General features: G+C 50.5%; 1 protein-coding gene across 1 annotated transcript; it reads right to left on the bottom strand.

Moving 5' to 3' along the window:
• Positions 1-3,549: 3,549 nt before the first annotated feature.
• Positions 3,550-18,600, bottom strand: MTPN (myotrophin). The gene is made up of 4 exons (XM_061549833.1): positions 18,471-18,600; positions 7,816-7,929; positions 5,978-6,061; positions 3,550-5,075 (listed from the first exon to the last, which is right to left on the bottom strand). The coding sequence occupies exons 1-4, from the start codon at positions 18,540-18,542 to the stop codon at positions 4,989-4,991; spliced, it is 357 nt and encodes a 118-aa protein (XP_061405817.1). The 5' UTR covers positions 18,543-18,600; the 3' UTR covers positions 3,550-4,988.
• Between the last annotated feature and the right edge of the window lie 2,756 nt (positions 18,601-21,356).

Raw genomic sequence — 21,356 nt, 5'->3', positions numbered from 1 at the left:
GCTTGAAACCGTTCCAGGTTCTATTTAAGACGTAATATATTGCAAAGAGGTAACGAACTACGGAGCTGTAGTGGCTGTGAATGACGAATGCGGAGCGCCCGACAGAGACCGTGGGAGTAGCGAGGACGTGGATCGCGGCCAGATGAGCCGCGATCTCTCGCCGCCTCCAGGGTGCGACTGTGAAGAGAGAACTTCAATACTGGGGCTCCACCTGGCCCACTGCCTCATCCCCTGAGCGGCTCATGTCCTTCCTGACATTATCGTTCGAGGCCGACTTGACCTAGGGGAGAGCCAGGACAGATTGAGATCATAGTCACTGGTGTTGACCGTGAGCGGAAATCGAACTCGGGTGGCCCGGTTCGCGCTAAACCCTGTTGCACTACCGATCCCCCTTACATTGCGCGTATATAACACACACACGCATGCATACACATAGACATGCATATCCTACAACCGCCATTCGCCACTAGGTGGCGGTGACGTCACCACGACGCTTGTGCCAGGCTAAGTGCACCTTGAGGCCACGTGAAATGTCGAACGCCCGCTGGCAGGTCACGGGCAGACCCAGGTGCCACGGGTCAACTGAGATGACCGAGATGACTGGTTGATGCACCACATGTGCCCCCTACTGTGCCAACTTGCTGTGCTTTAGCCACCCGGCGCTCCGCTCGTTGTTGAGCGTCGCTCCTCCGCCCTCCGTTGTTGTTGGAGGGCGACTGCCTCCAACTTACCAGTAGCGTCCTTCATGAGCCTCCTCCACAGACGCCGATCTTGACACCGCTGGTACCAGTCATCGGCAAGTCCACTCAGCTCCACGTCCTCCTGTACCACATCACTCCATCTCTTCTCTAGCCCGTGCCGCGCCCGTTTAGCCCCCTCGATCCAGCCGAACAAAAGCTGTTTAGGCATGCGGTGGCTGGACATGCGGGCGACATGACCCAGCCAACGCAGCCTTGACTCCCGGAAGAGCTCACCGATGGGACTTTGCCCATATACATACACAGGCACATGCATACGAGTGGATGATCCTAACGAGCTGAACGACAACTCCGGGTTATAACGACCACTGCTATTCCTGAAGACAAGTCACAGTGCGACTGTGCCCATGCAACCCGAACTATGGAGCCATATCCCAAACCCATAGACACACACACAGACCCATAGACACACACGCATCACAGATATAGACTCATAGAGGTTAAAGACACGCTACAGAGTGCAAATGTGGCCATGCAACTCAAACTGTGGGACTGCATTGTAAACTCAAATCCAGATACATACAACTACAGACACACATCGCGATAAATACTCAAACAGACCCACACAGATGTATTAAAGACAAGCCAGTCGTGATTGTGGCAACGCAACCCAAAACTACGGGACCATATAGTACACAGAGACACACATACTCTTCGTGAATGAAGACAAAGCCACAGTGGTGTGATTGTGGCAACGCATCCCAAGCGACGGACAGTACCACGTGACCCCACTGCGGTCCCCGCTCCTCCAACGGTGGTGAAGGCGTCGGGACAGCAAAACGCCACCGACTCGCTCGGAACCCCGAGGCCCTCGCCGCGAGCAGCTGCAGCAAACATCGACGTCGTCATCGGCGGCGACGTTTCGCTCCCGAACCTGAGCAGAGCAATGTAATCGACGGCGCTTACGAGGAACTTGGAGCACTTTTCGTGCGAACTCTCTGAGCACTGCGGGCGCGTGCAGAACGCAGAACGCGCAGTAGCGGTAACAACGTGGACGCGTAGAAGTGGAAATGAGCCACATAGACCAAGAATTAACATCTGGCGTTCAGTAATAATAATAATAAACAAAGATTATCCGAGTCTCTCTCTCTCGGCCAAATTGGCTTCCGTGTCGTTTCTATATTTTCACTTCGCGATGGTCGGGGGTTCTATGCAATTGTTTTATTTAAATGATTAACGTTAAAAAATCTCCCTTAAGAAAAAATTAAATTCATCTTGCAATATTGTTCATGCACCACTGTAGTTTGTGATATTTTGTTTTTCATTTATTTGTATTGAGTGAATAATAATGATGTCAACTTGAAACGAGCCGTCGGCCTCTGGTATTTGCTCGCTCGTGAACAGTGAGGAGACTCAGGAGGCGCTCGCAGGAACCACAGACGAGTGGGGAGGGGGGGGGGGCTAAAACCACGTGGTGAGCCAACAATTTCCCAAGCTCTGCAGTCCTCTATGTATGAAGGTGTCATTGGCCAGCTGTTTACATGAATAAAACCCCTCCTGTGCCGCGACATTTCACCTCCATCACGGGGAACAACTCCAAAAGAGTGACCACCGCCAGCACCACCACCGCTGGTATCACCCCACCACCGCCACCACAACCACTAATGGACAAAGATCCCCCGAGAAATGAAGTTGTACCCTCTCTGGCAATACAACAGGGGGTGTAAAGATGTGCCAACGCCAAATAGGAACATTTTGCAAGGAATCCAGTCGACATTAACCACGCCCGGTACTTGTGATGAACATGCAAACAAGAAATGCTCCGATAAATATGCCATGGTCTTCGAAACCGACTGGCTTACGCCAGATACAGCCTTCTTCACGGGCTCGTCTCACCAGTGTCAGACCAGAGAACAGGACAAAGACGACGCATATACTGGTAGGAACCTCATGGTTAGACCAGTCCACAAGGGATTATTGTGTCCGTCCGTCGTGCAAGGAGGGGTTGGGTGGGGAGGGAGGGGCTGGGTGGGGAGGGTGGGGAGAGGCTGAGTGAGGAGGGTGGGGCTGGGTGGGGAGAGGCTGGGTGGGGAGGGGCTGGGTGGGGAGGGTGGGGCTGGGTGGGGAGGGACTGGTCACCCCGTGGTGCCCTTATAAAACTCAACGTTTAACCTACTCACGCCGGCTTGTGCCCGCCCTCACAGTCGGGCATATTTGCGGAATACACCACGCCGCCGTTGACCCTGGCCATTGACTGAGCAACCCAACGTTCCTACCAGCTCCCTCCACAGGAATGTTTTATTAATTATCAGAGCATGTTTGCATGTTCACCACAAGTACGTGTGGTTAGTACGGACTTCGGTTCATCGCAAAAGGTTCCTATTTGGCGTTGGCACATCTTAACACCGCCTGTTGTTTTGCCAGAAAGGGTAAAAAGCTATTCTCTTTTTCATACTTTGACACTGGCAAAAAGGTCGCATGCAAAAGATCCCCCGTATAGCCTCAACAGACTGTTGGGGCAAGTGCTGTTAGTGAGCACCTATGAAGGACGGCACGGCACAAGAGGCGGGTGGCCAGCACCACGCCCGGCCACCTTTGTCTCCCCAACGCTGATGTCTGCACACCGCACCAGGTACTTAAGGCTGCGTCGACCTATGGAGGAGGCCCACGACTGCTTTTAGTTGGGTTATGTTCACCGTCTGTTTTCGTTTTATCGAAGGGCGACACTTTAAAAGACAAATTCCACCAGCAAAGTTCACCTCAATTCAACTCCTCCAGCCAATAACAAAGCAAACGGGAGCGCGACGGCAACCCTTCGCGGACACACAACAGCAGACGCACCGCAAAAAAACAGAGTTCAAATTTTAATGCAATCCGACTTTTGCTTTTCCATCATCAACCACATGGGGCCACGAACATAACATCACGTGGGCGCGCGTGTGTGTGCGAGGCAGATGACGATGGAAATCCGTAATTGGCTATAACAAAAAAGACAAGTTGGGGGGGTAGGCCCCAGGCATCGATCACTACCCAAGCTCGAGAAACGGCGACTTTATGTCGAGGGGAGGGGGGGGGGCAGAACCTCAGGAATAAAGAGGGGGAGTGCGGGGGGGGACGTTAGCTGTCTTAACGCAAAGCGTTAAAACCGAGGAGGAGGAAGAAGACGTGTTTGTGCAAGCGAGCGAGAATGTGCGCCCGCATTTTTTCCTCCCCATTTTCTTCACGCACTGTACTTTGTTTGGAACGCAGAGCATGGAAGTATGGGGAGTGCGGGGTGCGGGCGTGTGCGTGCGTGCGCATGTGCGTGCACGGGGAGCGGTAGCGAAGTGGTTAGCGTACTGTGCTACAAACTCAGCGACCACAGTTACGCTCACGGTAAACACCAGTGACGGATATCTTACATCGGTCCTGGGCCTCTTCGGGGTCGACTTGTCCTCAATTGCGTATCCGGTGCGGTGTGTGGACAGGGAGTGGTGCTGGCCAACCACTCCCTCGTGTGCCGTGGCGGCCTTCATAGGTGCTCGCTAACAGCACTTGCCCCAACAATCTTTTACGGCTATACAGGGGACACACACGCGCGCGTGTGTCGGTGTATAAACATGGACAAAGCCTGCCCCCTTTCCTGCTGCTGCTGCTGCCCAAGATTTGATTTACTCTTTGGGGCCAAGCGCTGCTGCTCGGTAATACCTATTAAGGGGAGCACGACACGCGGGTGGGCCACGACGGGTGGGTGGGGGGAAACACTGTGCTCACGGAGCCCTCGCTCTGCGAAAACCCTGCGGCCAAAAGTGAAATCACGCGGCCTTTCGCACACACAAGGGTCACGGGCGATCACACAGCGCTCGCTCGCCTCGCCAGCCACAGTTCCGGCAACCGTACCCGAGGCCGTCAAAACGGGGCGTTTCGCCAACATCGACCGCTCCGATAGTCGAGGTGTCACTTTGTGCGCGAGTGACGCAACGCGCGTCGATGCGTGTGCGTGGCCTCGAAGCGCACCCGGGCCTGGCGCAGGCGACTCGCGGTGACGTCGCCGTCACTCCGTGGCGAGCGGTGGGTGTTGGTCGTTGCGTGAATGTGCGAACGCTTTATTCCGGGGTGTGCATGAGCGTGCGAGTGTGTGCGCAGGGTGCCCAGTAAGGTCACACGACATACCGGCGCCCACCTCCCCCCGCCCCCATGCGATAGCTTGTCGGAGTTGTGCTACGACCGTACGAGTACCCCGCACGTACCGGACTATGCGTGTGTGTGTGTGCGTGTGTGCGTGTGTGCGGTTACGCGTGCATGTGGAAGCTACTGCAGCAAGGCTTTGATGTCCTGTCGCTCGGCTGCTTCAAGCGGACTGAGTCCATCTGGCCCTCGGAATGATTTGTCTGCACCCTAGGGATTGGGGGGAGATACGAGGTGAGAGTGAAGGAAATTGGCATTAAAACAGGTGACAAGATGTTCAAACACCAAACCAGATACCCATTGTACTTGTGGCAAAAAACATGCTCTAATAATACATGGCATTGTCTTCGAAACTGATTGGCCTACACCAGAGACGGCTTTCTCAGTGGTGAACTGGATGCCTGTACTTAGCCGTCTACAGTTTTACACTCCCTCCCACAGGGGTCGATTGGGCCGCAGGGGATTGGGACGACGACGACAACAATGGTGGGAGATTGAGAGAGGGGCCGGAGGCGGTCATTACAAAAAACAAAGGCATTCAGATGGCCGCAGCGAGTGAGAAGGCAATTAAAATTAAGAGGTGGTACATTTTAATTGGGCACCAAAGAGGCCACCGGATTCAATCGTTAATGTCGGGACAAAACAAAAATCCCAGCTGCCGAAATTGATTTGTCGGGCAGCTGGCACGGTGCAACTTTGAGCACAATCTAAAAGCGTCGTGCATTCACTCAGCTCTGTTGTCAGCGGCGCACAAGGCAAAACCCATGGCAAAAAACTCAACACAATCATTATTAATACCCCTGCAGCCCTATAAGTAGAAAAAAATATATAATGGGGAACGACGTTTAAGGCAATGGTCCTTCTCGAGCGCACGATTGAGCCCCGTAACCTCTCATGACAGTTGTAATCTGCCAAACTTCTTAACAAATTTGTCCAAGCACTTTCTGAGCGCTGGGTCGTCGTCCCCCAGGTTACGGGGGGGGGGGGGGGGGGGGGTGCCGGCAAGCCAGGAGACGGCATTACCCGAGCACGGTTGGCTACGTACAGGTGCGAAAGTTCCACGTACATACACACATCACACGTACATACACACATCGCACGCATGGCGGTACCTTCGAGAGGAGGAAGCTCACGCAGCTGGTGTGCCCCTCGTAAATGGAGGCGAGGAGAGGCGTGAGTCCGTGCTTATCCACCGCCTGCACACACCTCCGACGTGCGTGCGTCACAACATCACCGCACCCCCTCGCCCGATTAGCGCGGTTGGCTACGTACGGTGCGAAAGACGTTCCACGTACACGCAATCGATGCGCGCGTGTTCACTGCGTGCATGTGTTCACTGTGTGTATGTGCGTGTGTTCACTGCGTGCATGTGTTCACTGTGTGCATGTGCGTGCGTTCACTGTGTGCATGTGCGTGTGTTCACTGCGTGCATGTGCGCGTGTTCGATTAGTACGTGCGTGTTCAATGCGTGTGCTCAATGCGCATCGCAACACCACCGCACCCGCGATTAGCGCGGTGGCTACGTACGTCGAGAAGGTAGTTCGGCGTACGTACGCCCGCGCTAGCCTGACACGGAGCACGCGCGTACAAAACCGCGATTCCCATCTTGGCAATTTAACTCTCTCCTTTCTGCCCCTGTGCACCCGAACGACATTTACCTTTTGCAATGACGAACTGATTTAATGGATTATCCAACTTAATTTCCGGTTGACTGGTTGAATGAGCCATTGATTTACTTTATAATGAGTTCACTGTTTAATTTAATTGCCTCTCCGGCTAGATGACCGGTAAATTAACTTTGCATCTTTAGAACAAAATGATTGATTGTGTGTGTATGTATGACTAACCAGAACCACTGGACTTATTTATTTACTGGGACAGAAATTTCTTTAAATTGACTAAATCACTGCTGCATCTGTTTACCGACTGGACAATGATTGGTCGACTCAAAATCTCACGGTGTGACGGAATTATTGATGAACAAATTACCGAATGATTGCGTGAGAATGTGATCGACTGGTAATGAACTTGCGAACCCCTGACGAGAGAAACTGGATGACAGATTGATTTGACTAAATGGATCAAATATTATTAATATACGGGCTCACAATGTAACTGAAAGACTGGCTCACAAGCTAGGTGATAGATGAACTTAATCTTTAGAGGTATGCGCATCGGACAATCGTATGATTAACACCGAGTAATTGTGTGACCGAATGAAGACTTTAATACTGGGTAATGAAACACATTTTCTGACAGTTGCTGCTGCTGCATTGGCAGTGGTGGCACAAACACAATAGACCAAATATTCACGTTCGTCAATGATGCTGCATCCATAAATGGCAATAAAAATATATTTAATAGGACACAATATGTCCTTCTCGTGTGCTATGAAGAAGAGGCCATAAAGTTTTTGGGTTAGATCGCGTACCTATAGAAATGTGTCGTTAAACCCGCCACCACCCGACACACCAACTAGTAAGGGTTGTCATGTAAACAGAACGTGCCAATTCGTCACATCATTTACAATCTAAGTACCGTGACGTTTCGCCAGTGATTACACCTAGCCTCATCAGGCGACAGCCAGATTTGTGGAGAAGTCCACCTGTTTCGTTCCTTATCTAGAGGCGTAGATGTGGTGACCACGCTTCTGCGCTCAAGTCAACGAACATGATGCATGCGCATTATGCGAGCCCATTGAGCTTGTCCTTCCTGTCCATTGTGTATTAAATAGCCGTACCAAAGGTAATCCCTATTGAAGTATGGTGGCCTGCATAGGCATGCATTTAAACAAGAGGCCATTGCCCATAACGTCACCTATGATATCTTATATTTGAGGGAGCGTCACTGGAAGAGTGTCGCCGGCCGGGGCCGACGCGTCGCCGGTGGGGCCGACTCGCCGGAAGGCCGACGGCGCGACAAACGGAGCGTGGGACGGACGCCGCCTTACGTTGACGTCCGCGCCGTTGGACAGCAGGAACTTGAGAATGTCAAGCTGCCCGCTGTCTGCCGCGTAGTGAAGGGGCCGCCTCCCGGCCTCCAGCAGCCGGTTCACATCCGCACCCTGCAGCGCAGACAAACAGCGCCCGCGTGGCCTTAACAGGCTGGTCGGGGCAAAGTGCTGTCGGCGAGTTTCACAGATGAGGGCCGCCACGGCACGCGAGGTGGTGGGTGGTCGGCACCACGCCCGGCCGCCTTGGTCTCCCCAGTGGCGATGTTTACACACCACACCAGGTACTCATTTGAGGCCGAGTCGATCTAGGAGAGGCTCAGAAACGTTTCAGATAATCATCACTGGTGTTGACGATGCACACACACACACGCCCACGTAGACAAACAACCGCTTTTGTCCACCAATCTGTTAAGACCAGGGTGTCAAACAGGCCATGCTTACGTCAGTTCATTTTACAACCGGTGCAGCACACGGGCGGGCACCGAGTGCAACGTGGCACAGTCGATGCACGCAAGTGCCTGCTGCACCCTACGCTGCAATTAACAGTGATATTATAATACGTTACAGTCAGCCTCAAGTCATTCGTGTATAGTTGTAATCATGCTGCTATTAGCATCGCCGTTAACCTCAACAACTGCAGGTTATTTATGCCCAATTATCCTCGCACCTCTGATTAGCACGGTTGGCTACGTACGGTGCGGAAGAAGTGCAACACACAAACACACAATTATTCAGATTCCTATATTACATCATCTCATTTTCTCTATCCCACGCTGCAGTGTCATTTCCCCTTCGCAATCAAGGGGCCCCGCCATCAATTGGCTCGCCGTTGCGCTTTCAATACAACCAGCCCCCCCCCCGTCTCCCTGCCTGACACATCGTGCATGGACACCGGCTCGGTCACAGACGAAGAGACAACGGGTCGGGCACAGATGGAGAGAAAGTGCAACCGCAGGTCGTCTCAAACGATGCGTTCAGAACCAAAAACCAGGTTAGAGTGAGCGCCATCAATGGCATAAACCTATAAATAGCGACAGATTTTTTTTTTTTTACAGCCGTTTGTCACGCAGTAAAATCAAAGCTGCTAAAGCTCTCTCTGCCAACAGCTGGCCCCACGCACACACAACACCTCTTCAGAGGCCCTCTCAACCGATGAGCTGGACACTGCGCTCACAGACACCAAGTCTGGGAAGGCCACCGGTATTAAACTAGAATATTAAACTTTTTTTATTTTACCAGGTAAGGCCCACTGAGCTATATAGCTCTTTTTCAGAAGCGACCTGGCTATTACAACATGATAGCTCACACGAAGTGGCTAATCACGTGGAAATGAACAGACAAATACTCTAAATGCACGTTGCTTCTAAATGTGGAGGGAAAAACTGGAGGACCCGGAAAATGTTTACACGACCACGGGGAGAACATGCACACTCCAAATAGACAGCAGCAGCAGGCGTCAGGGTTGGGATCAAACCCACGACCTCCTGCATACCAGGCGAGCTAGTTAACATCTCCTAGCCACTGTATTGACGGCAAGCGCCCAAAATTGCCACCGGTCTGTTGGGTCATCAAGATAGCTTGACGACAACGCCTCGTGCCGGCCAACGCAAGTCGATGGACGAGGGATTCTCACACGCGACATCCGCACATGGACAGGTGTCACGTTGCTTGCTGGGCACGCGATAATTGATTTCGTGGACCGCCAGAATTTATACGCATGTTTGGAAAAACCCTGCCACAAAGGGTTTGGATCTCTCTCCATCGACAATCAACACCCCCCCTGACCCCGCAAGAATGGAACGCCCCAAAGTGCAACTCGTAAAACAACCTGGTATTTGCAGCCTCCGGCAGCAGGTGGGACAAGTTGGGGTGAGATAAACCTGTGTAGTTGGCAGGTACACGTAATTTAAGACGCCACTCATTGTTCTGACCCGTGGACAATGCGTGCGGATTGTGTTACTTACGTCTGCCACACCCGGCATGGGGAAATTAGCTCGACACGGGGGGAATCGCCGGCAGTCCGTGTGCTACCAATGCCACCTGTCACATTGATACATTGCGATGTTACTTCTAAGACTCGCAAACCATGACAAAATGTGTACACAAGAAGAACTTGCTTGCTTTGTCTGCTCAATGCCTGCTCTGCGTGTGCGGGCTCACAAGGGATTTCCTAATATTCCGTTCGCTAAAGATCATGGCGGATTCCTGTATAGGTTGGTTTACGTGAATAAATAAAACGAATCTTCACTGTGGGGAAGGACGGGTTTTGTGTTTATAGGGACTCCTTTACTTACGAACGAGGTAGGTGCTCGAGAGCTGTCTCTGGTGTACGCATATATTACCAGAGTATGTTTGTGAGCATGTTCACAACAAGTACGTGTGGTTAGTGCGGACTTGATTCCTTGCAAAAAGGTTCCTATTTGGTGTTTGAACATCTGAAAACCCCCTGTTTTATTGCCAGAAAGGGCAAAACCTATTCTTATTTTTCATACCGTGACACAGGCAAAAAAAGAGTCCCACGATACATTTGATTAAATTTCTCGAAGAGGAATGTTGTTCGTCATGATCCAGTCACCCCCAGCCCTGCCCACAGTTGTCCCCACCCACCACTACCTACTACTGCAAACAAACACAAAGATCCCCCGTATAGCTTTCACAGACTATTGGGGTAAGTGGTGTTATAGCAAGCAGCACTCGTGAAGGGCAGAACGACACACGTTAGAAGACAAAGTGCGATTAAAATGATTTACATGTCTTCGTCTTGTAAAACCGACTCTGTGCATCAATTCCCACAGCCCTCGGGTTGCAGCATCGTAAATGTTCCACTCGCTATCTTAGCGACCGCCTCTGACCCTTGGGTAATAATCAACTTTTGCTCTTAAAACAACCGAACATTTGTAGACAACGGTGAAACGTGGCTCTGAAAGCTGAGGCAGCGTGGCCGAGATCCTCCTGCATTTCAATCCGAGCAGCCCCCAGTGATTGAACTGGGTTCTCAAGAGCGGGGATTTTGCCCATCACCGCGGCTTTTTCCCACTCGTTTTTCTTATTACACTTGTGAACAGCGCACAAATACAGACGCCTCTTCCCCACATCACCATATCTTAGCCCAGAGTAGTTCCCTTTGGAAGTGTGCAGCTATCATTTGCCTAGGACGAGCTTTCACCGTGCGCAATCCACACCGGAGTGATCGACGCGGTCCTGCGGACTTTCCTGGGTGACCTGAACGAAGCGGTTACCAGCGTTCATTTCGCCGCGGCAAAAGCTTGGCCGTTTGGGCGTTCTCCACCTCGCGTGCTGTCGGTATTCTTTACCGGCACTCCCTTCGCCTTCCATATGCAAAAAAATAACTACTTAGGACAAAAAGGAAGTTGCCAAACATTCCAGGCATGAGGATACAACTGAAAAACAAGGTCTTGCGGGACTCCCTTGGGCGAGGCTTCCCAGAGTAAACATTAGCACGGATCTTGCTCAGCAAAATGTCCCACTATGCCCCCCCCTACCCTCTTACCTGCGTTTGCCATGGCTCTCTATCAGCTAACACGGCCATTACACGAACACCCTTATAAATAAACGGGGAATGGATTAGGCCCACCACCTCCTGCCAGCCCCCCCTTATGGGATATATGCAAGGTACATACATACGAGAGAGGGAGCATGGTAAAAGTGTAAGGTGTCGTACTTTCGTGCATCAAATGTCTAGTAAGGGCAAAGAGTGGTATTACGCAACGCTGGAAAATCCCACCTCTGAGGATAATTGTACCAAGAAGCAGGAAGCAAGTGCTAAAAGCCCTCCTAAGTTTACGAATCATTTACAGAATGATAGACAGTTTCATTTATTGTCAATTATGTTCAAGTTGATTGTGGTGAACAAGGCGAGAAGTCAATGCCGGGATGAGATTGCCCTGCGTCAAAGGTTGACAAAAAGCAAAATAAATAAAGTACAGCAACTGTTGTTGATAACCAGAATTGTGAGGTTTTTGGTACACTAAAAAAATGAATGAAAACAATTAATTAAAGATAACACCCATGAAAAAGACATAAAAATCAGCCATGCTAAGAACAGGTACACTATAAACTCTTTTAAAATATAGATTTAACCAGGTAAGGCCCCACTGAACTATAGGGAACTTATTCTTTGGGTCTTTCGGTAAAGTCAAAGAAAATTACAAAAAAATAACCAAAAAAAGTGTTCGTCATCAGGAAGAGCTCTTCCTGATCGCTTGTGTTGCGATCAAAACGTCGTAGTTTTTGTTATTTTTTGTTAACCCATCTACGTGACTTTACTGAAAGACCCAAAGAATATGAATTCCTGCAGTCACGAAAGCTTTAAGTCAAGATTCATAGAGCACTTTTTCAGAAGCGACCTGGCCTCAAATTCGATTCTATTTTGCATTTGTAAAGCGCCTTTCACCAAAGGCGCTTGACAATGCTTGCCGACTATGTGAGCTGAAATGATAGCTCAACGATGTGGCTTATCATCCCGTAACAAATGTAACAACGGCCAAACACACCAGGGCGCAGGCTAAACGGGGTTGTTCTCCAACGCAAGGTTGCAGCTTCATTATCGAGCAGGGTGACTGAAATTACGCGATGTCTCTGCATTGATGATACATTCATGTGGATGTAAAAACATAGATCACATTCATCAATAACTGTGCTCCGAAGCACGGGGATTGCCCAAAATGTCACGGACGACATCGCTTCTCGTTTCGTGGCAGTGTTCATTGACAAGCGCGTCGAGGTTTTTGTTGTTTGTGCCCCACTACCAACGAAAAATCGCAAAATATTGAACGCGAATGTGTGGGAGTAGCATCACTCGCTGGGGGCCAACATAATTCACCATCTCGCTTTTAGTAAATAGATTTTTTTCACTTCTGGAACTATTGGCAGTAGTCCAGAACATGTGGATTATGATCATCTCAAAATAAGAAATGTGTTTACGCTGCGAGGAATTTAATCACTGCTCCATTTCACACACGCGGGTCGCTGCCAGAAAACGAGTTGACCTGTTTCCCCACGCTGCTGCCATCTGCCCCAATGTAGTGAAAGAGGAGAGTGGTGGTGAGACATGAGAGTATTCATTAACAGTAGACCCCTCGTAGGTGTAAGATCCTTCGGGGGAAAGATCATTCCTATAATGGGTGATAACTGGAAAACTACATATAATTAATAAATAAATATCCACTTATGTTGGACTTCTTTCGTAGCCAACCGTGCTATTTGGAGGTGCGGGGGAAAGACAACAAACTAAACATGACCTGACATCTGTAAAAAAGACCTTCATCATAGCTCATCGGATCTTCCAGTCTAAAATAATATTCTGATTATGATCATTAAACTAATTATTTCGTGTTGCTGGCAGTGGTGTACAAGCACAATGAACAAACAATGCACCGCATTGGTCCATAAAACTGCCTTAAAAAGGAAAAAAAAAATAGATATAACCGGCAAAAATGGGCAATTGCCAGAAACTACGAATGTGTTGAGCCTTTTCCCTATCACGAGTTCACTTATTGAAAAAATACGAACATCTTTATTCAGCTATAATATAGGTATTTTTAGGGATGATATTGGTCGTGAAAGCCTAAGTGTTATCTTTATTAAGTTTAGAGATAATTAACAACCAAGACGTTTTATTAACGTGGAGAAACGTCATCATAAAAAACCCATTTATGAATAAAATATTTCCACTTCAATAAACCTTAACAAGTCACTGCCGTGTAGTTTGTTCCGAGCCACCGTCCCCATGAAGCAGAGTCTGAAGGCCAAGCGTCACTGGATGTGTGGAATGCTGAAGATCGTTTCTGACTGGCTGGCCTTCAAGGATGCAAACCGATTTTGTTTACTGGTAAGGTCTTCTTTGACCGAATACCGCCTCGATGATGCGGAAACGACGCTCAAGTGCCCTGTAGACCCGAGCAGCTATAATAATAATAATAATCATGCAATTTGCAACGCAGCCACAATATTTCACAGACATAATTGACCGTGACTCTGTGGCACGAAGCTCAGTGTCACACGAAAAGCTCGGCGACTGAGGCACGGGGGGGGGGGGGGGCCTTTAAGTGTCTCTGAAAAGCACCGAACCTCACGCAGTGCACACATTAAACAGGCAGTTTCCCTGTAATTGAGCAATAAGATCTGGACATGCTGGTCGACTGGCCTCCTTCTGGCAGGTGATTAGCTCTATTGATCGATGCACGCAGCACTTGCTGGATGCACGACATCACAGCGATAGACTTAATCGGCTACTCCGGACGGGGGATTATCTTCTGGCCTGGCCACCTGAATGTGAAGTTGTAGTTGTAGCTCGGCCATCGAACATCAGCCAATACGAAAGACGACGGCACTCGCTCAGCGTGTTTGCAGGGGAACAAGCGGCAGACGCTTCGAGCAAAGAGGAAAATTATTTTTCAAGGCGGCGGCGATGAGGGGGTTGGTCGTGAATGAGAGTGCTGGCGGGTAAAAACACGGTTACGCTCGCTCTCAAAATGCCACGGCTCTGTTATTTAATTGTAAACGTTACAGATCTTTCTGGTTTCAACTGTAGCCCGCAGCGTGGGCGGGTCTGCTCCGTGGCGGCGAGATCATGGCACGATTGCTGCTCCTGGGCGGTGTGGTGAGCGATTGGCGGGCGATCCCCATCCCACTCGAGGGATATCCCAGTAAGTACGCAAACGCCAAGCAACTTTGCGCTCACCGCCGCACGTTTTACTGGGATGCAATGCGATATGGCATTGTGACGTGACGTTGGGTCTACGCGATGCCATCGTGAGATGCGGTGATGACTGTGAGGCGACGTGGTATGGTTGTGAGGTTACCATGAATCTAATCTTTAGTACCACCGAGTGAACATTTAAATGACACTTTCATTACTATTGGGGGGGGGGGGCTGGTTTTGGAAATCGATTTTACCCCTTCAAACAATTTTATCCCACAAACTTAATCACGTTATAGATTTTGGCAACTTTTTTCAATCCACTGTTCAAGCGCCCGCCCCACCTACGCGGTGTCGGCCGTGGGTGTTGTTTGACCATACTTCATCAAGCTGGTCAGTTCAGGTTAAGGAAGGCAAGCGAGGCAGGGGGTGGGGATGGGACAGCATCGTCCCCTTCACCAACCCACACCGATTCTAGCCGTGGCCGGGTATCCAACTCAGCCGGGTTCATTCAGAGCGGCGTGTTTTAGACCACAGAGGCAGCGAGCGAGAAGGAAGACTGTACAGTAGTTCTGTTTTCGAATCAATGACGCAGACTGCGTGGAGTGGAAGCCGTCAGGCTACTTTGTGGGCAGCACACGGCACAGTGGAACCAAAAGCCACCGCTCTAACCCGCAACGTGAACCGTTCCCACGTCCATGCTCCCCGCATTCTCCACCCCGCGCTTGACAAGCCTGGTGAAGTAAAAGCCAACGAGTGAGTAGTTCCATCGCGTGCCCGTCGCCCTGGAAGGCGTCTTCGTGAGTGGCCCGTGTGGTGGTGGTAAGGGCCCGGGGGGGCCCACACCGTCGCCGCACCTCCCATGAGCACGGTCGTCCAAGCACGGTGCGAGAGAAGTGCAACACACATACGTACAAGTTGCCAGTTATTAAAGCTAAACTATTTTAATGTTACCAGGTAAAGGCCCACTGAGCTATAATCTTCTGTTTCAGAAGCGACCTGGCCACAAACATCTCAACGGAGTTGGCTTACCGTGTGGAAATTTATAGCGGAGCAAATAACTTCGATAATTTGAACGCATGTTTCTAAATGTGGTTACCCATTAAATACTGCACTGGACGAGCAGTGTTGCCTTTTAGGGCCACGCACGGTGTGACTGACTGACGGGAGGGTTTGGGTGATCGCGCCTCAAGTCTTGAAAAGATTCTTGCCCGCACCTCCCCATCTTGGTTCAGGGTGCTCCCCACCAGATGCCCCCCCCCGTGCCCCCCCTCGAATGCCCCCCACCAGATGCCCCCCCCATCGGTTGCCCTCCACCAGATGCCCCCCCCCCACCCCGGTGCCCCCCCCCCTCTCTCGCCATCCACATGACGGACACAAGTTGTGTGGCGATGCTGCTGCTGCCGCCACCACCGCTAACTACTTCCTGCACTGGCAGCGGTGCACAGGCAGTTAACGTAGAAACTTCCACGCGTGAGTCAACAATAATCATCAGAAAATACTACAGCTGACGTTTCGGGTGATGACCCTTCTTCATCGCACAAGAAGAGGCCACAGAGAAAGCAGATAATAATTGAGAGATGTCACTTGCACCATGGGGCCTGATGAGAATTACATTAATGTTTCCTGATGAGTCATTCGGAAGTTAACCAAAAATGTTTTAAACCGCAGTGTGTATTCGTCAACAAACACTGCAGCCTTAAAATAAAACATAATTGGCGACACTTTGGCTTTACGTCTTTCTTTCCTTCGCCGTGAGCCCACAGAGGCCTTGGCGAGAGAAGAGTGAACCACAACTCGGGGTGGACGACGGGGTGACGAGCAGCAGCAGCAGGAGGAGGAGGCCACTTGGCGGCCACTTGAGGCCCCTCGAATTCGAGAGTTGACGGCCCCCACAGCGATGCGTCCCTGCGGGAAGCTGCGGTGATGGTCTCGTGGGCAGCTTGGCTCGTCACAGTGCGTGGACATTCCTCCTCCTCTTCTAATTATTCTTGCGCAGAGCAGCAAATGCGTTCAAGGACCTGCCGTGCCAGCGATGTCTGCTGCTGCTGCTGTTTAGCCACGACCAGAGGAAGACTTCCCATCGCCCGTGTCTTTGACGCGTCTTCGTGTACACCATCGCTACATGTGCACCATCGCTACATGTGCACCATCGCTACATGTGCACCATCGCTACATGTGCACCATCGCTACATGTGCACCATCGCTACATGTGCACCATCGCTACATGTGCACCATCGCTACATGTGCACCATCGCTACATGTGCACCATCGCTACATGTGCACCATCGCTACATGTGCACCATCGCTACATGTGCACCATCGCTACATGTGCACCATCGCTACATGTGCACCATCGCTACATGTGCACCATCGCTACATGTGCACCATCGCTACGTGTACACCATCGCTACATGTGCACCATCGCTACATGTACACCATCGCTACATGTGCACCATCGCTACATGTACACCATCGCTACGTGTGCACCATCGCTACGTGTGCACCATCGCTACGTGTACACCATCGCTACATGTGCACCATCGCTACATGTGCACCATCGCTACATGTGCAGCATCGCTACATGTGCACCATCGCTACATGTGCACCATCGCTACATGTACAGCATCGCTACATGTGCACCATCGCTACATGTACACCATCGCTACATGTACAGCATCGCTACATGTGCACCATCGCTACATGTGCACCATCGCTACATGTGCACCATCGCTACATGTGCACCATCGCTACATGTGCACCATCGCTACATGTGCACCATCGCTACATGTGCACCATCGCTACATGTGCACCATCGCTACATGTACACCATCGCTACATGTACACCATCGCTACATGTACAGCATCGCTACATGTACACACACCATCGCTACATGTACACCATCGCTACATGTACAGCACCTCGGTGTGTACTGCATCTCTCTGTGTGTACATCTTCTCTGTGTACAGCATCTCTGTGTGTACATCTTCTGTGTACATCGTATCTGTGTGTACATCTTCTCTGTGAACGTCTCTCACCCCGCGTGTCTCTAAACACAGTGCAGCACCACCGCCTCGCAGCCAGGTACAGTAGTGGCGGTCCAGATGTCTTGTGACCCCCCCACCCCTAACATTTTTTTTGCCTTCGCGTATTCATTTCTGTTTTAAATAAACACCTTACTTTAATTAAAAATATATATACATTCGGTTCTGGAGGATTAAACGTGGGTCACAAGACATGTGGACCAGCCCTGCACAGCGGCCTGCGAGTTGCCCTACGCAACATGGCGGCCACACGCTGACATCGACACTGCAGAGACGATGGGCGCGGATCACAGTGATGGTGGTGATGATGGTAGTGTGGTGATGGTGTGGTGGTGATGGTGTGGTGGTGGTGATGATGATGGTGGTGATGATGGTGATGGCTGTGGTGGTGATGATGGTGGTGGCTGTGGTGGTGATGATGGTGGTGATGGTTGTGGTGGTGGTGATGATGATGGTGGTGGTGATGATGATGATGATGGTGGTGGTGATGGTGGTGGTGATGATGGTGGTGATGATGGTGGTGATGATGATGATGGTGGTGATGATGATGGTGATGGTGGTGATGGTGGTGATGATGATGGTGATGATGATGGTGATGATGGTGGTGGTGTAAGAGGTCCCGAGTTCGATTCACCGCTCACGGCCGCCAACACCGGTGGCGATTATCTTGAACCGGTCCTGGGCCTCCTCTATGTCGACTCGGCCTCAAAACGAGTGCCGGGTGCGATTGTGTAAACATTGGCGCTTGGGGAGACAAAGGCGGCCGGGCGTGGTCGTTTCGGCCTTCACAGGTGCTCCATCGCGAACAGCACTTGCTCCGAACAGCAGGCGATACGGGAAATGGTGTGTGGGTCTCTGTGTGTGGGGGGGGGGGTTCTTCACAACAGGGGCCCGTGTGCGAAAGCGGTTGTCGTTGTGTGCGAGTAGCGAGGGCGCCGCCGATTACCTGCGTCACCATGTCTCGCACCACGTCCAGGTCGCCGTTCTTGAGCGCCCACATGAAGTCCTTGTCGCCCATGGCGCTGCCTGGGCCCAGACGTGGAGCAGCGAGCGGCGGAGCGAGAGACGCTGGGTGGGGTGGATGGAGTGGTGGTGGGTGGGGTGGGTGGTGGTGGTGGGTGGGGTGGGTGGTGGGTGGTGGTGGGTGGGGTGGTGACGCCGCCTCGCCCACACCCACAAAGAGCCTGCGCCACGCCCAACCCTATTAACATGGCCCTTACCCAACCCTATTAGCATGGTCCTACCCACTAAATTAACATGATCCTACCCACTAAATTAGCATGGCCCTTGCCCACGGAATTAGCATGGTCCTACACACTAAATTAGCATGGCCCTTGCCCACTGAATTAGCATGGCCCTTGCCCACTGAATTAGCATGGTCCTTGCCCACTGAATTGGCATGGCCCTTGCCCACTGAATTAGCATGGTCCTTGCCCACTGAAGTAACATGGCCCTTGCCCACTGAATTAACATGGTCCTTGCCCACTGAATTAGCATGGTCCTACCCACTAAATTAGCATGGCCCTTGCCCACTGAATTAGCATGGCCCTTGCCCACTGAATTAGCATGGTCCTTGCCCACTGAATTAACATGGTCCTACCCACTGAATTAACATGGCCCTTGCCCACTGAATTAACATGATCCTTGCCCACTGAATTAGCATGGTCCTACCCACTGAATTAACATGGCCCTTGCCCACTGAATTAACATGATCCTTACCCACTGAATTAACATGGCCCTTGCCCACTGAATTAGCATGGCCCTTGCCCACTGAATTAACATGGTCCTTGCCCACTGAATTAACATGATCCTTGCCCACTGAATTAACATGGCCCTTGCCCACTGAATTAACATGGCCCTTGTCCACTGAATTAACATGGTCCTTGCCGACTGAATTAACATGGTCCTTGCCCACTGAATTAGCATGGTCCTTGCCCACTGAATTAACATGGTCCTGCCCACTGAATTAACATGGTCCTTGCCCACTGAATTAGCATGGTCCTTGCCCACTGAATTAACATGGTCCTTGCCCACTGAATTAACATGGTCCTTGCCCACTGAATTAACATGGCCCTTGCCCACTGAATTAACATGGTCCTTGCCCACTGAATTAACATGGTCCTTGCCCACTGAATTAACATGGTCCTTGCCACTGAATTAACATGGTCCCTTGCCCACTGAATTAGCATGGTCCTTGCCCACTGAATTAACATGGTCCTTGCCCACTGAATTAACATGGTCCTACCCACTGAATTAACATGGTCCTTGCCCACTGAATTAACATGGTCCTTGCCCACTGAATTAACATGGTCCCTTGCCCACTGAATTAACATGGCCCTTGCCCACTGAATTAACATGGTCCTTGCCCACTGAATTAACATGGTCCTTGCCCACTGAATTAACATGGTCCCTTGCCCACTGAATTAACATGGTCCTTGCCCACTGAATTAACATGGTCCTTGCCCACTGAATTAACATGGTCCTTGCCCACTGAATTAACATGGCCCTTGCCCATTGAATTAACATGGTCCTTGCCCACTGAATTAACATGGCCTTTGCCCACTGAATTGGCATGGTCCTTGCCCACTGAATTAGCATGGTCCTTGCCCACTGAATTAGCATGACCCTTGCCACTGAATTAGCATGGTCCTTGCCCACTGAATTAGCATGGTCCTTGCCCACTGAATTAGCATGATTCTGCCCACTGAATTAGCATGGCCCCGCCCACTGAATTAGCATGGTCCTACCCACTGAATTACCATGGCCCCGCCCACTGAATAATCATGGTCCTACCCATTAAATGAGCATGGTTATTGCTCAAGAAATGCTCCACGCCCTTTAAAAAATACATGGTCACGCCTACGAAATTTGCATGGTCTCACCCACGAATTGGCATCGTTTCGCCTGTGAGCCTATCACGGCCCCACCAACGAAATGACCATGGTCCCGCCCACTAATTCACCATGGCCCCGCCCACAATATACATTTTTACTTTGGTACTGGTTCACAGTTGGTTTCTTTTGATTCGCATCGTGTGGGCACAATGTCATTTGGAGGCGGTAGGTTTCCTCTACCCGACCCATTCGAGCAAATCAAGTTGCCGCATGGGCAAATGTGCCAATTGATTCCCTTCTTCAGCAAAATCGGAATGTTGAAAGCAAGGCCGTAGCCATGGAGTCAACATTGGGCGAGACCAAATCTTCCAGAGGGTATGGATATTGTATTACATTGCTCTGTTGTTTCTTCTTGTTTCATTGTATGCAATGGCAGAGATTAGGGATTAATAAAGTACAACCATAACCACGAACATATAAACAGAAAACAATTTAATAGCAATATATTGGGGGGGACATTTTCAGCATATTTGAATATTGGGGGGCATGTGTTCCCCCCAATATATATTATAATTACGGCCTTGGTTGAAAGGCATGCAACATCTAGACAAATGGCCCTCAGAAAATAGCCAAAAACAAATGGTTAAATGTTTGTGGATCGCTCTCCAACATACCGGTGTGCTGAAGTGATAATCACTGAAGGGCGCAACCAGTGGCAAGATGTTAACTATCTCGCCTGGTATACAGGAGGTCGTGAGCTCGATCCCGATCCTGACACCTATATGTTTGGAGTTTGCATGGTTTCTCCGCGGTCACGTGGATTTTTTCTCTAGTTTTTCCCTCTACATTTAGTATCAACGCGCGTTTAGAATATTGGGTTGCTTTACATTTCCATGAGGTTAGCCACTTCGTTGAGCTATCATTTGTGGCCAAGTCGCTTTTGAAAAAAGAGCTACACAGCCCAATGGGATTTACCTGGTAAAATAAAAAAAGAATGC

Source organism: Lethenteron reissneri, chromosome 2 (genome assembly GCF_015708825.2).
Source record: "Lethenteron reissneri isolate LAM-NWPU_2019-01 chromosome 2, ASM1570882v1, whole genome shotgun sequence".
Lineage (NCBI taxonomy): Eukaryota > Metazoa > Chordata > Hyperoartia > Petromyzontiformes > Petromyzontidae > Lethenteron > Lethenteron reissneri.
The sequence above is the reverse complement of the archived record's forward strand: the minus strand, read 5'-3'. Positions and strand labels throughout refer to the sequence as shown.

Excerpts from the sequence above, each read along its gene's own strand:
- MTPN (XM_061549833.1), bottom strand. The coding sequence starts at position 18,542 with ATGGGCGACAAGGACTTCATGTGGGCGCTCAAGAACGGCGACCTGGAC. Across the intron at positions 6,062-7,815 it reads CCAACGGCGCGGACGTCAAC|GCGGTGGATAAGCACGGACT; the intron begins GTAAGGCGGCGT and ends AGGTGTGTGCAG. Across the intron at positions 5,076-5,977 it reads TGAGCTTCCTCCTCTCGAAG|GGTGCAGACAAATCATTCCG; the intron begins GTACCGCCATGC and ends CCCAATCCCTAG.